The sequence below is a fragment of the Biomphalaria glabrata genome, chromosome 4 (assembly GCF_947242115.1).
Source record: "Biomphalaria glabrata chromosome 4, xgBioGlab47.1, whole genome shotgun sequence".
Lineage (NCBI taxonomy): Eukaryota > Metazoa > Mollusca > Gastropoda > Planorbidae > Biomphalaria > Biomphalaria glabrata.
In genome coordinates this window covers 54,123,826-54,140,076 of record NC_074714.1, presented here as the reverse complement: position 1 = coordinate 54,140,076, position 16,251 = coordinate 54,123,826, and the positions used below count along the sequence as shown (strand labels likewise).

Genomic DNA, 16,251 nt, shown 5'->3' with positions numbered 1-16,251 from the left:
ATTTGAGTCTTCTGTCCTGAAAGCTTTCTAAATTTAGTGATTTTACTAAAGGTGTTACTCTAGTCAAATGTCAATATTCGTTTGTTATGAATCTCACTGCTCTATTTTGTGTCTGTTCCAGTTTCTTAATGTTTTCTTGAGTTGGGGGGTCCCAAACAGAGGATGCATATTCTATTATTGGCCTAACCAAGGTTAAATAACATTTTAGTTTTATGTTCTTATTTGATTTAAATAAATTTCTTTTAATAAACCCTAATGCTTTGTTTGATTTTTTGATACTTTCATCAATATGGTGACTCCATGACAGTTTTTCATTTATTATAACATCTAGGTATTTTGCGTTCTTAGTCTGTGTTGCTAGTTTACCATGAATAAGACTAGTGGAATTAATTTGTTTCAGTTTTTTCTTACTCTTAATAACTGACATTTTTTCTGGGTGGAAAGACATGCTCCAATAATTTGATTCCCATTTATGAAATTCATCTATTTCTTTTTGCAGAACTTCTGAATCTTGCGTTGTTTTTATTGTTCTATATATTATGCAATCATCTGCAAATAATCTGACTTTAGTCAGATCTGAACTAATGCAATTTGGTAAATCGTTTATGTAAATTAAAAATAGTAGTGGACCCAAGTCTGTTCCTTACGTAATTTAACAACAAAGTCATTAAGAGAAGATAACTTAGCATTTTTATTAAGTATACAAATAGCAAGTAAAATAACAATAACATTATCTTTTTAATTTAACAAAACATGCTCATTGCCTCCCTTGGGGCAACAATACATGGGCTACATCAGGAATAGCAGCGGTTCTCAACCTTTTAAGCTCGGCGACCCCTTTTTACAATCCCCACTCTGCCGCGACCCCCCCCCCCCCATACACAAATAGAGAATTGTAGGGTTGACAATAACAATCTATATTTTCGATGGTCTTAGGCGACCCCTGGCAAATGGCCAATCGACCCCCCAAAGGGGTCGCGACCCACAGGTTGAGAACCCCTGCGGTATAGGCTAATTCATCAAGCGATCACTACAAACATAATTCACCTTGTAATCACATCAAAAATACAACTCAAAGCTCACTCATAAGAACAATGTAAAAAGATCAAATTATATTCAACCACTCTCAAACCAGTTGTACTTAAAACTTATAAGATCCAAAACAAGAAAAAGATTCAGTATATTTACCTTCGAATCAGCAAATCGTGTGAAATACAAACTTCAATTTAATAAATGAAGATGATTACGTCCTATGTGTGTCTCTATGTCAATCTAGTCGTGCGTGTTAACCTATGACCTAAACTCTTATGAAATCGTCATGGACCCCATTCACCAATCGTAAACAAACAACATTTAGCCACGTGATTCTCAATCTCTTCTATTCAAATTACGATCTAATTTGTAATACACAATGGCTATCACGTGACCGTTTTTTCTTTCTCGTTGTTTTATCAATATTATCACGTGACTAATTGTTGTTTCTTTACGATTGGTGAATGAGGTCCATTATAATTTAAATATCTGATGTACATGTTTCCTGTGGTCTAAGTCGACCCCTGACAAATCGTCTCTTGACCCCTCACCCCAGCCCAGTCGCTCGCCACGAGTTGAAAACAGCTGACATAGTGCACTGCAAAAAGAGTCAAAGCTGAACATCGCAAATATTTTGATCTAGCAATTACAGTGTAAATAAAGGAAAATGATAATATAATTGATGTTATGCATGAAAATGTATACCGTTTTAAAAACATGTTTAGAAATAGTGATCCATGCTAAATGTATATATGCACAGGACCAAACAGCAATATATTCTCACTTAAAGAAAACCTTATTTAGATCATAAATCTATCTTTAGCACGAGGGGCAGACAATCACCAAGAGCATTTTATCACAGAATGGTGAAAAAAGAATGCATTTGTCGTTTTGTGAGCTATTGGAGATTTTAGGACAAATTTTAAACATAGTAGTGCACTGTTTAGTTACGTTTTTCAAAGATCCATTTACAATAAAATACAGCAACACTGTGAAAGAAGAACAAGAGATACGGAGAAATGCTGGAGCGGTATAAGGTAGCATAAAAAAAAAATAAAAAATATAATAAGACGTGTGTTGCAACACCATAGGAATGCCACACCATAAGTGTGTTATAAGCTTAAGGTCTTAGAAATTTGTATTCATTTTACTAATAGACACATAGAAACATTGTGTTATGTATACATTTAAAGATACATATCTAATAACACTCCCTATACTCTGTTCAGTGGTTACACTCATAGCACAGTTGTCTTCCCCTCAGTAAGGAAGCAATCATTCTTTCATCTCCTGACAAGATAGATAACTCTATAGTTACCACTTTATTAAAAATAAAGAATTTTTATACGAATAGAGTTGTAGCCACGATCAAGTTATCGTTCCTGAGTGTTTTGTGTATTGATGTATAGTTACGCATAGGCATACCTAATTTCATTTGAACTTTCAGTGCATATATAAAAACAAATAGCTAGCACTAAGAGTGGAATAATCTCATGATACTCAAAATATATAGTCCTACAGGCTTATTTTTCTATAGCAAAACTATCTTAGATTATACCTTAGTTTATATTTCAACTGTTTTCTGCAAAGCTTCTATCAGCTCACTCTGTCTGTCTGTCTGGTACAAGTATTGTACACGCTATCTCTACCACTTCCCATTCTCGGATCAAGTTGAAACTCATTGTCGATGTCAACCGCGGACAACACACGAATCAATAAAAAAACACATTAACCAATTAGTTTATTAATTCGTTGATATTTCAATATTGATAGCCGTAGAAGCTATTGTGCGGTAGATGAAAGTTCAGAGCGCATACCAAAACGACCACCAGACAGCCGCCCCTTTGATACAGTCCTATAGCTGCACTTGATTTGGTTTTATTTGTGTGTGTGTGTGTGTAAGATAGTCTGAAACAAAGATAATTGACTTATAAGATAACTGACTAATAAGATAACTGACAAAATATCTAACAACAAATCCTCCTTATAATTATATTATCACAGTATTTTCACGGTTATGGCTTACTTGTGGATAGTCTGTTAGTTTGTTCATAAAGTAGGTCAAATCAGATACTCTCTAAATATTGGGCCCCCGGGGCACTATGACATAGACAACAATTCTTGGTTTAGAGAGTAAATTGATATATTTGCGCGCTATACACAATTTAATGTACTCTTGTCAACAAGGCGAACTCTTGACAGGAGGCGTGATGGTCCGAACGTGGATGGGGGGTCTAAAAGAAGTGTTTGTGGTGGGGTTCAGACTAGCGACTTATCCGGCGACCTGATTTTAAACTAACCCAAACACTTTCTGTTGTTACTATGTGTAATAATTGTGTGATTGATTAAATGGTTATAGTTCTAGTATAAGCAGTGGCGTAGCTAGGGTGGGGGGAGGAGAGGGAGCATTTGAAAATCCCCCCTGCCCCCCACTTGAGGGGGAGCCCTTAATAAGTGTTTTTTACATACAAATTTAAATATTAAGCAAAATTCAGGGGCCCCCAAAGAGGTCAAGCCCCAGGGCTTCCAAACGATGGAAAATTCCAAGCTACGCCCCTGAGTATAAGGGACTTCTTGTATATATTTATGTCACCTTCGTCATTGCATGGCCGGCCTTAGGTAATTGGAGGCCCTATGCGAAGTGAATAGGGTGGCCACAAATAAAATAGAAAAGCAAAAAATTAAGACCTAAAAATACGCAATCAATTATAAACTGTCCTGTATCTATATCTTAATCATAAACCAGTTAAATAAAATAGAAAAGCAAAAAATTAAGACCTAAAAATACGCAATCAATTATAAACTGTCCTGTATCTATATCTTAATCATAAACCAGTTAAATAAAATAGAAAAGCAAAAAATTAAGACCTAAAAATACGCAATCAATTATAAACTGTCCTGTATCTATATCTTAATCATAAACCAGTTAAATTGATTTAGTGCCGATAGGGCAAATATGCTTTATGGACGATTAGTGATCACCAGACTAGAAATAACGTTTCGACGTTTCAAAAGGAAGAAGCTATGGTCTTCTAGCATCTGTAGTCTAACAAGAAGATCTAAACATTCGCGAATAAATCTTCACTTATAGAATTATTATTATAGCTTTTATATAGCTCTACTTTCATGCTTATAGCATGCTCAGAGCGCTTTGGTCCAATCTCATTTGTGGACCAGTTGGGGGGGGGGGAGGGGGAGGTTTTCCGTGCTGCCTTTGAAAACTCTGCCCGAGTCGGGTGTCGAACCTCGAACCCCCTTCTAGGTAACCAAGCCATGCCAAGTTCAAGCGCACTTGGCCTCTCGACCACGCTTCCCACGCTTCAGTAGAGAGACCTAAGTTGACACGTTGTATGTTTAAGATTCGATCCCTGTTTCATAATATATTTCTTTAAAAAATATTTTCTTTGGGCCCTGTCATCGGCACAGCCTAGTTTGCCTATGCCTAAAGCCGGCTCTGGCTAAAGCGCCTTGTCTCCAACTGCAGTTCAAAATTATCATCAAGGGAGTGGCAGAAAGAGGAATGCTGGGGAGTTTGTGTGTGTGTGTCGGATGAAACATTTAGAAGGAATGAGTCAAGGAAGTGTAGGAAAGTGTAGAAAACGGAAGGGGACACAGGGACTGGGGAATTGTGGGATTTGTTTTGGTGAAAGTCGTACAAATATTTTTTCTTTATCCTTTAACATTTGGTAAAAATTAAAACCAGTCTTCTCTAGGATTCGAACCCGGGGCACCAGAAGTCGTGCGCTTTATCACTCAGCCACCGGGCCTCCGAAAGATGTATATATATCTATCAATAAAATTGTATGCACTACGCAAGACAGCAGGGTTTCTGTCCAGGGCTTTTGCAAGAGAGGATTTGAGCCTCTCAAGCCCTCACTCTAATGGAGTTTGATGATGATGATGATGATGATGATGATGATGATGATGATGATGATGATGATCAATAAAGTTGAAGTTGGTTTTGTATATGACGTTTTCAAGCTTAAATTTTGTTTAAAAGTTAATACGTTGACATTGTTAAGTTGGCATTACAGCCCAACACAAAAACCTCTATAACAAGAACCCCTGTAACAAGGACCGCTATAACAGGAACCCCTATAATAAGGACCCACTTAACAAGGACCCCTGTAACAAGGACCGCTATAACAGGAACCCCTATAATAAGGACCCACTTAACAAGGACCCCTATAACAAGGACCGCTATAACAGGAACCCCTATAATAAGGACCCACTTAACAAGGACCACTATAACAAGGACCGCTATAACAGGAACCCCTATAAATAAGGACCCACTTAACAAGGACCCCTATAACAAGAAAAATATCTGTTCAGTTTTTTCCCCCGAGAAACAGAACTACTGTGACAATTCTTTTCTTATAGGACACAAAGCTATTCATTGTTATGTCTACATGTCGTATGCCTGGAGTTGACAGATCGGCAAACTAATGACCTCATACCGCAAGCCTGCCACCAGTGTTTTAATGGTAGGGAGGTCTGGGACTAGTTTACCTGATGAACAGAGAATGGGGGGAGGGTTGTACAAGAAAAGCAGGTTAAAATCCTCTAATTCCCCATTCCAAACACATACACACATACCCACCCACACACACACCGTTAAATGCACTAAAAGATCTTTGAAATTGCGGATTTTGTATATATATTTCTTTTTCCATTTCAAAGGGAGATAACATTCTATATTTGCTCTATTATGGGAATACAGTCAACCGTGAAATCAAACCGTATTACATAAGACAATGTTGTTCGATGCCTTGATTACAACAGTATAACAATTATATAACAATTATATAACAATTGTAAAATAATAAATATAGCACAGTGTCCTGGAAAGTCACATTCTTAAAATAAATTAACATCTCATTATCTTTATTAGAAATAACAGGTTTGAATAGACACGGTAGAAAAGAAGAAATAAAAATATATGTAAGGGTATCCTCTCTTGGCAGAGTGTATTATTGTTCTTTGTAAGGGAGACAATCATTAAAATTTTATAAACTATCGATCTATCTTTATACAAGGCAAGCAGTAACACGTAAATGAATTTTTGAAGCATCTTATAGTAAATGGAATGATTATAGATCATAAAATGGTGTTCTAGTTTGATTAGTCGCTATAGCTTGAAAAAGACTTTATTAGGGCAGTGATCCTTAATCAATAGCCCTGGGCCATATCCGGCCCAAGCCCATGTGCTAACCGGCACCGCCTGACTTCACATAGTTCATAGTACTTCTGCCTCAGTACACAGTACCTTTACCCACAGTACACACAATTGATAAGACAATTGATAGGACGCAGACTGTTCGACTGTTCACAATGATTCGTTTGCGGTGATATGGTCTGTCAGACTTTTGTGGGAAATTTATATGGCGCCAAAAAAATAAAATAGTTAACTCTTTCTCTCCTTAATTGTTTACCACATTCTGGTGGAATCAACGCTGGTATCGTCAGTTAGGAGAGAAAGAGTTAAGGTTTTACGATTTACAGCTAATGATTGTTTAACAGTCGTATGCTCTGCTTTGTCCGTTCTATAAGTTTGGACTTATACCTCCACATAATCCAGTCCAGTTTTATATGAGCGCAGAAGTCCGCCACCGTCGACTGACCAGCGTTGACCTTAACTGCTCCGCCCTGGCCATGCCCGTTGTTGCCGGCGGTGATGTTTTGAGATGGGGCAGCAGCGTCGTTACTCTTGACCCGCGGGCAGTAGCTGTAGTGGTGAACGGACGCGTACCGGGTGCTGATAGTATACGACGACTTACGACGCTCTCCGGAACCTACCCTGAAAGCCGCGTCCGTGCGTATCATGCGTAGAGTATGCTGCTGGTTGTAGTACGAGCGGCGCACGCTTCGGAGACTGGCGAATTTCCCGAATTCCTTGCCGGCGCCTGAAACCTGAGACAAAGTCAGGTAATCCGATTTGGTTGGAGGCGGGAAATAGGAAGAACTGAAGACGATGTCTGTGATCTTGGTGGCGTTGAAGTTATGAACCTGGTGCAAGTATTTTAGAAAGGAAGGCATGTCCGGTGTGATACGGGGCACGAAGAACTCGTCCAGATCGAGAAACAGCGCGTAGTCGAAGAGAAACATAGTCCTGTATAGGCAGTCGTTCAAAGCTGCGTCACGACCTTTAGCCCAGATCGACGACGGATCTGGAATGTTCCACGGGAGGACGGTGATGAGCCCACGTGACTCGTACATCCTAAGCACAACTTTGATGTCGTCGAAGACTCTGAAGGTGTAGAAGACGATGTGCTGGGTGCCAAGAAGGAGAGTCAGCTCAATGTACTCCACGATCTGTATGACGCCCAAGTTGCCCTGGAGGGGCGCCACGCAAGCCACTATCTTATCCTTCTTAGAGAAATCTTCGTTGAGTTCCACTGTCTCTCTTGCATACGCTCCAAAATTTTGATAACTGGGTATATTGTTTGAATTATTGAGTATCACATTTACGCGGTTTTCCACACTAAGTCCAGTGTTATCACTTTTTTTAACTTCTCCGTTGGAAAGTTTCAGTAGCTCTTTTTCCATATTGCTAAGATATGCCCGCTTACTGAAAGTCTGGTTGTAAAACTCCGGCCTGTTATTTATCACACTTAGGGCTATACTCGGGTGTTCATGGTCAATGGTTAAAGGAGCTTCACTCGAGCCTATCTTGACTCTAATGTTTCCCTTATAAGGCTGCGAAAATGATTCCATGGCCTCCTCGGGAACATCGCAGGACATGATGTAGAACTGCGACTCGGCGCCGTGACCCGCGCTGGCTGCCCAGTACGACATTTGGGTCATAGTGCCCACTAGCTTAAGTTTTTTGGTCGCGTTTTGACTGCGGTCATAAGGCGAGGTCGAGACTGGTCTGTAGAAGACGCACCAGTAGACCGACTTTTTCCCGTCTCGTCCTTGGGGTCCCAGAGTGATGAAACGAATTACTTTGCTCGGTCCCCTGTGATCTAAGAAAGCTGAATATATACTGATGTCCCCAAGGCTTTTGAAAGGTAACGAATACCCGCTGGGCTCTGCATGATGCAAGCTGCCCTTCAAGACAAGCTCCCGCCTGCAAATGTTCGGAGAACCATCGAGAACATCAAAAACGCTATCACAGTGTTCCAATGAGTACGTCACTTCCGATGGCGGAAATCCAACTTTCTGTTCCACTTTCACTTTCGCTTTTCTCAGTTTGAGAACAGCGCTCTGAGCTCTGCGTGCCGCGCCTATGTAAGGAGGGGCATTTAAATCATGGAGCTTTCCGCTGCTGTTAGTATAGTTGGAATCCATTTGTTTCTCAGGGGCGTCCCAATCCTCCACTTCTACTTTAAATGTGGGTCTGTGTAGGCGAGGCTTCTCAAATGAATCTGGGGGAACATTTTTATGAAGGTTCGACGTTCCTTTATCATCGCTTCCGTTAGAAATTTGATGGCGAGGACCTATTAGCATACGACTCTGCTTTCGGTACAATGAGTTTGCACTGAAGTTTTTCCCGGAACTGCTTTCGACCTCCGACCTCCGTTGTTTTTGTTTTTCTGTGTGTATTCTATGAAGAGAAATAAAAAAAAATGCCTTGTAGAATGATTACAGATACTATACATTACTACGCTAACACGGTAAAAAAATGTAAAAAAAATTATAAAAAAAAACAAAAAACAACTAAAACACTATGCTTATCTAAGGTAAGGAACTCCGCAATTATAACAATATCTATTAATGATGTAGAAGTTATTTTCGTTCTTCGATATGAAGCAAAAATAATTAATTGACTTATTGTTTTGTTTTTAATCGATTTACGTTTTGCTAGGTGCAGTAAATAATCGTTTAACCTTTCAACTTGATACGAGGATGGGTCTGGGAGAAATAACGTGTTCAATTATTTAAGGGGACGGGACTCTAGATATTTAGCAGTATCTTTTAACACTGAAGGATTAATTTCCCTTATTGGTAGAAAACAAATGAATTAATTACCAGTAATTAATTGACTAATTGTTTGTTTTTTAATCGATTCATGTCTTGCCATGTCAATGAATAATAGTACAATAATAGTAAAAGGTTTCAACTTGATCCCAGAATGGGTGTGGGAGAAATAACGTGTACAAACTTTTACCATACAGAGTGAGTTGATATAAGCTTTATATAAACTAGATATAGATAGTTATAACACTGTGCTGAAAGAAGAAGAGTTTAGATTAGTTCCTGTATGTCCTCTTTTAGTCTCCATATGACTATGGACCGTCTCATAAAACTGAGATTAATGCCTGGGCATTAGCTATGGCCGGAAGTGTGGGATGCCAAAGTGTTACTGGCTTCTGACTTTCCCCTCATGGTGGCCCCCCCCCCTCCCAAAGCCTTTTTCGTGTTTGGGTATAGCTGCAGGCAGCAGAGGTTTTGGATTCTTTTTCCACGTTGAACAGCCAGTTTAGGCAAGCGAGCCCCTCCTGACCGAAGCCTACTGGTTTAGGTGCCAGTTGCTTGCCTCTACTTAAGACCCACACGTGAAGGCCTGTAGTTACAGTGGTAGTCAGAGGCTACTTGAGACGAAGGCCACTGGAAGCATTTTATAGCCAGTGAGTTGCTTATATCCATTACTTCTTTCGGCAATGACAACATTACGGATTTGGACCTCTAGCACTACTTAAGCCTGTAAACAATAGAAAGACCTACCCATTGATCTGTACGGATTTGGACCTCTAGCACTACTAAAAGCCTGTAAACAAAAGAGAGACCTACCCGTTGATCTGTACGGATTGGGACCTCTAGCACTACTAAAAGCCTGTAAACAAAAGAGAGACCTACCCGTTGATCTGTACGGATCGGGACCTCTAGCACTACTTAAAGCCTGTAAACAATAGAGAGACCTACCCATTGATCTGTACGGATTTGGACCTCTAGCACTACTTAAAGCCATAAACAAAAGAAAGACCTACCCATTGATTAGTACGGATTTGGACCTCTAGCACTACTTAAAGCCATAAACAAAAGAAAGACCTACCCATTGATCTGTACGGATTTGGACCTCTAGCACTACTTAAAGCCATAAACAAAAGAAAGACCTACCCATTGATTAGTACGGATTTGGACCTCTAGCACTACTTACCTGTAAACAATAGAGAGACCTACCCATTGATTAGTACGGATTTGGACCTCTAGCACTACTTACCTGTAAACAATAGAGAGACCTACCCATTGATTAGTACGGATTTGGACCTCTAGCACTACTTACCTGTAAACAATAGAGAGACCTACCCATTGATTAGTACGGATTTGGACATCTAGCACTACTAACCTGTAAACAATAGAGAGACCTACCCAATGATTAGTACGGATTTTGACCTCTAGCACTACTTAAAGCCTGTAAACAAAAGAAAGACCTACCCATTGATTAGTACGGATTTGGACCTCTAGCACTACTTAAAGCCTGTAAACAATAGAGAAACCTACCCATTGATCTGCACAATACTTTCAACACTCTTCAAGTGACGACGCTCCTCCTGTACCAAGACGTCCAGAAACTTGGCCTGGCCTTTCCTATGGGAGACGACACCCCCGAAAGTACCGTCATTCCAGGCGGTCTGGGCCAGAAAGAGGGTGACCAGAACCGTATACAGTATCAACAGGGGGCCCAGGTAGCCTTTAAGCCGTTTGATGTAGTTCGCCATGGCCCAAAGGCTGGTAACGTTACATCAACTCATGATGGACTGGTCAGTGCCAGGTTGTCCTTAATGGACATCTGAAAGCAAAATAAATAAAGAAAATGAAATACATAATATGCTCATTTATTATGTAGAGGAGGCGCGGGGGGGGGGGCATAGTGGTAATCGCTTGGCTTCCGGACCGGGGCCCTGGGTTCGAATCCTGGTGAAGCCTGGGATTTTTTTAATTTCGGGAGTCCAGCCAGCATTAATGGGTACCTGACATTAGTTGGCGAAAAGTAAAGGCGGTTGGTCGTTGTGCTGGCAACCTGACACCTTCGTTAACCGTGAGCCATAAAATCCAATGTCCTTTACAGGGTCTGAAAGGGTTCTCATTATGTAGACTCATTATTTACACTCGATTGGTAAAAATACAAAGTTAATAAAAAGTCTCAATGCATTTATTTAAAAAAGGAAAAAATACATTTCAATGTCAAAAAAAGATTATGTTCAGCAATATTTTTTTTATGGCTGTCTGGTCGATGAGTATTATGCACTCTGAATTCTCGCTCGGTGGTTTGTATGGTCCCGGGTTCAAACTCTGGTCGCTGCCACCCTACCGTCCTATGGGAAGTATTGGCCAGGATGTAATTATCTTTAAATCTTAAAGTCACATCCGACAAAATGTACAACATTTTTACAAAACATTTAGTTTAAGACGTTTAGTTCAGAATAGAAGAGGACATGTATTAAGTCCTAGCCAGGACATCCAGCAGGACATGACGACACACCGGGTTCTGCTTTTTAAATTTCTGTTATATGTGAACTGTTAACCCGCCACTAGCGGCCTTAAGTTGTGCTGTATCGTGTCCGTTAAAACTCTCACGCAAACAAAATCCACACACAAAAAAAATAATAAAAAAACAAACAAACAAACAAACTGAGTCTTCATCATATATAACATAATTCTGCATTAGAAACCCCACAATATAACAAACTCTTCAATCTGTTACACACTTACGGTCTTTCTTTCCTTCATTCCAACTGACCAAATCACACAATTTTGACCATACATTCATACAAACCTTCCTTAGTGCCAATGACAAAAATGGCCTTTTTAGGCCCCTTTCTAATAAATTATGGGGGGATTGCCAACTCAGGGCCCCTACTTGTAAACAAAGTGGACGACCATGATAGCCCTAAAACATGCTGGTCAAATGAAACACCATGGGCTTCCTGATTCGTTTAAACTGGACTCACTTCTGCTCCCGCCAAATTTCCAGCTATTAAAGTCAATAAAACACTTTCTTCTAGTCATCCGAGATGAACTGCGCAGTGGTTTCCAGGTCAGGCAGATTTGCGTACTGCTTTTCCACTGTAGGAATGTTTGGAGGCAGAGCTGTACACATGTTTGCGTACATTCACGTTGTATATTATGGATTACTGTGACGACCTCTGGTGGCGGGAAAATAGGCTCTATTGGCATATCTACATCTGGCACTCTGTTCACGCTAAGCGTGCTTATCTAGCACACAGCGGGGGAGATAAACTTACGTGTATGGTGTGTGAAGATGCTGCGGTAGATTAAGAAAAGACATATTTTGGTTGTTATGGATATCACCTTCACGCTGTGTTGCTGTTTAAGTATTGTTGATCAGGTACACGTGACCTTTCATGAATTCGTGTCTGTATGTATATATGTGTATGTATATATGTGTATGTACATGTGTGCGTATGTGTGTGCATGTGTGTGCATGTCTCATATGTTGTACTTTAAACATGACCATAGACTATGTTTATTTTTACGACCTGCGTCGCACCCCCGCAGTGTTGACCACCTTGTAGAAATCAATAAATTGAGAGTGTCCAGTTTTGTATTGCCCACCTAGTATAATGGTCAGCTGACTTAGAGAAGTGAAAAGATCACTAGGAGGTCAAAGGGCTTAGTGTCAAACGCTGGACAGAAAGACAGGTCTTATGAAATACAGACTCTACTTCAAAAAAGAAGATGATTACGCCCTACGCGTGTTCCTAAATCATTCCAGTCATGCATGTTGATAAATGACTTAAATTCTGGCAAGTCATTGGTTTTCCTGGCTGACTCAGGCAACCCATTAGATGCATTCTTTCACTCTCTTCATGTGGCTGTAATAGACACTAAACCAACATGAGCTTCAATAAACACAATGATTTTATTCGTCTCTATTTATGGTCTTTACTCCAGCCACTTGTTCTCTAAACTGACTTCCTTTTACACACAGTCCTGACACACTGCTGTCCACTCAACCATGTACACTCATGGTCCACTGGTCATTTCATACACAGGCACACACACACTGCACTACCAGCCACTCAAAACACATACACTTACTATCACAGTGGCAAAAGGAAATTTTGCTGTAAAATGTCTGCTTCTTAGTCCAAACCTCCGACAGAATGGTGAGGGATGGCACGAGACCTTCGTTACAGAAGGCGTCAACAAAGTACCTGCCACGTCACACTATCTGGGCATTGGCGACAAATAGCTCATTGCCATGCCTTACATACCAGTGACATGGCAACCCGCTATTGGTTTAAGCTGCCCACAGGTGGTGACGTAGCAGGTCAGTATTGAGACCTACTATGAGACCCTAACCGATTGGTCTCGGATGGCAGCGGGCATGGACCTTCCAGACGACTGAACGAAAGTCCAGCTCGCATACCACATGACCAGGCAGCCACATGACCAGGCAGCCACGTGACCAGGCAGCCACATGACCAGGCTGCCATTCCGTTAACTAATACGTCCAGCCTTTATAAATTTACAAAGATTTATACTTTAATAAGTCGTAGAAATTAACTAAGTATACAATAACAACCTTTAACAATCTTCTAGATCCATCTGATGCTGAGATGCTGATACCTGTTCTAAAACTTATATACGAAATGTATATGTTTACCTTAACAAGAGAATTCGGTAGTAGCACTAGATACCTTTAAGCATGTAAAAAATATTATATATTTATATATATATATATATATATATATATATATATATATATATATAAAATTAAAAGAAATAATATGAAAGTGCACCTTAATGAGAATTTGAGGTTTGAAAAATAAAGAATTCATCACAAGTCCGATTTATTTCTCCTTTTCGAACTTAAAAAAAAGGTGACAGCAAAAATATAAGAATGTGTTTTCAAGATGTTACCGGAAGTGACATCCTGACAGACATACACGAAGACACCTTATGTAAACACACTGGGGTTGCTACGGTAACGCGCAGACACTACAATCTTTAGTAGACCTCGGCTGAGACGCCCAGAGTGAGAACTTTGGTCGCCATCAGTTTTTTTTGTTTTTTTTTTTGTTGTTGAAAGTTTGAGGGAGTATGTTGGTCCCACCACAGTAAGGGAGGGGTGAGCTTCTGGTAGAAGGATCCTGGGATATGTGTGTGTGTGTGTGTGTGAATATGTATAAGATATGATTTCCGTTATGCTAAAGGTTAAACTACACAACGCGCCAGGTATTTCTCTCAGCGCGACTCTCGACACTTGGCCCGTAATGTGAAGCTTAGACTGCCAATGATAGGTCCTCGTGTATTTCTGAACATTTTTGGAATGAATTTGAAGTATTACCATCACACAGGAACATGTCTTAGTTATATAAAGCGCCCAAATACCAGACCGGTATGATACAACAGTATAAAGGTAAAGGCACATTCCTCGTCCCATATGCTAGGACAAATTTGTACAAATACTCCTTCTTCCCTAGTGCTATTAGAGCATGGAATGGGTTGCCTGAGCTAGCCAGGAAAACCAGTGACTTGGCAGAATTTAAGTCATTGGTTAATATGCACGACTAAATGCATGACGCGTAGGACGTAATCATCTTCTTTTTTGAAATAACGTCTGTATTATATAAGATAAGACAACAGTACCATGAAAAATATATTTTATTGTAAACAAGTTTAAAAAAATATGTTTGAATATCTCGACTTTCATACACTATGGGTAGGGAGGGGGTACTGGAGAAGGTATCCATCAGGGGCGGACTGGGTGTCAAAATCGGCCCGGGCATTTCTATAAAATTCGGCCCACATATTCTCTATCATGTGATGGGCATCCATGTCAAGGTGTATCGGTCCTTAAAAATCATTGTTAAGTTTGACAATGTATCGATATGCATGCATACAGTGAGCTCTATATCTTATTAAGCAATATAGCGCCTTTTTAAATCAGCAATTATGTAGGCCCTAAAAAGATGAAGCCTACTAGTAGCACTGCCTACATTCTACATTTTATTTTCGGAAAATGTGTTTGATTAAAAGAGTATTACACTGTAATGTCTGTGAAAGACCTTTTGTTTAAACCCGACGCTCAGAGGGCCTTTTATAAAAATAATAATAATAACATAATAAGGATATTATACAACCTTTTAACAACTTGATATGTGCCATAGTTACTTCGATCAGGCATTTCGGTGGCCCTACCGGCCCATTTGGGTACCGGCCCACACCGGGCATTTGCCCAAATGCCCATATAGCCAGTCCGCCCCTGGTGTCTATACAGCCTTTAAGTAGATCGGCAAACACAGCTCAGCTCTAGTCGTACGTCAGTTTAACCCTTAAAACGCGTGTGGTAGTTTTAGCCTCTAAACATCAGAATTGTCATTCCATTTTCTATGCACTCATTGTAAAACAGCTCAGCACCTTGAGGGTTAATATTCCTGATCATAATCGGGATTCGAACTCCGGTTATTCCCCGCCCCCCCCTAGTGATTTGCCGACCCTCATACAGTATTCATTGATCATCTAGCAACTCTGTATCAAAAAGCTACTTATCAAAAAGCTACTTATCAAAAAGCTGCATAACCAAAAGCCTGATTATATGAGACCCGACTACCGTGGCAGACCCTGCTACATCAATTAGAAGATAGGATTGCTCGCAATTGGTTATAACGTCATTTAGTAAGGGATCTGTAGTCATATTTTAACTCTTTCTCTCCGTAATTATTTTCTACGTTTCGATAGTATTCATTTTGCTCAGTAGTATTCCACTACGCTGTTATGCTTGAGCTTCAATAACTTTTTCGCTTGTTATCAGAAAATGTTTTATTTGGTATATAATTAAAGGGAAATGCATGCTCTTTATACATTAAAATAAAGTTTTAAAAATCAAACATTAATTTAATTTGATGTGGTCTAATCAACGATGGTATAGTCGATTAGGAGAGAAAGAGTTAAAGCTTTACCCTTGTGTTTTGGGGTCACGTGGGAGCAGTGGCCTAGCTGGAGATTTAGGGCCCGGGGTGGGTGTGGGGGGCTTGACCTCCTTAGGTGCCCCTTGCATCTTCACATTCGACATCATGGCATGAGATGATGTACTTCATAAATATATAACTTAATAATATGTAACTCAGGTCACTTCCTGAGGGTAACCTCGCCGGAAAGAGTTAATCTGTGTGGAATACATACAACAGGGTCACTAACGCATATAACATGAATTGCAGAGATCACATGAGATAGGCATAATATTTAATATTCGATGCAAAAAAAAAAAATTCCGACGCTCGTTTGGGGGCACATTCCAGGGGGGGG

General features: G+C 40.0%; 2 protein-coding genes across 3 annotated transcripts in view; one reads left to right on the top strand and one right to left on the bottom strand.

Annotated features, from left to right (window-relative positions):
* LOC106076242 (uncharacterized) overlaps positions 1 to 16,251 on the top strand; it is a 153,789-nt gene that overhangs the window by 72,611 nt on the left and 64,927 nt on the right. The gene's annotated exons all lie outside the window — the stretch shown is intronic.
* The window catches only part of LOC106056692 (uncharacterized), a 33,251-nt gene continuing 17,673 nt past the window's right edge, over positions 674 to 16,251 (bottom strand). For both annotated transcript variants that reach the window (XM_056025566.1, XM_056025567.1), the window contains exons 2-3: positions 10,477 to 10,765; positions 674 to 8,578 (exon numbers count right to left, since the gene is read on the bottom strand). In XM_056025566.1, coding sequence (XP_055881541.1) covers positions 6,535 to 8,578; positions 10,477 to 10,694 — 2,262 coding nt within the window. In that variant the 5' untranslated portion in view covers positions 10,695 to 10,765 and the 3' untranslated portion in view covers positions 674 to 6,534. The remainder of the gene's footprint in view (positions 8,579 to 10,476; positions 10,766 to 16,251) is intronic.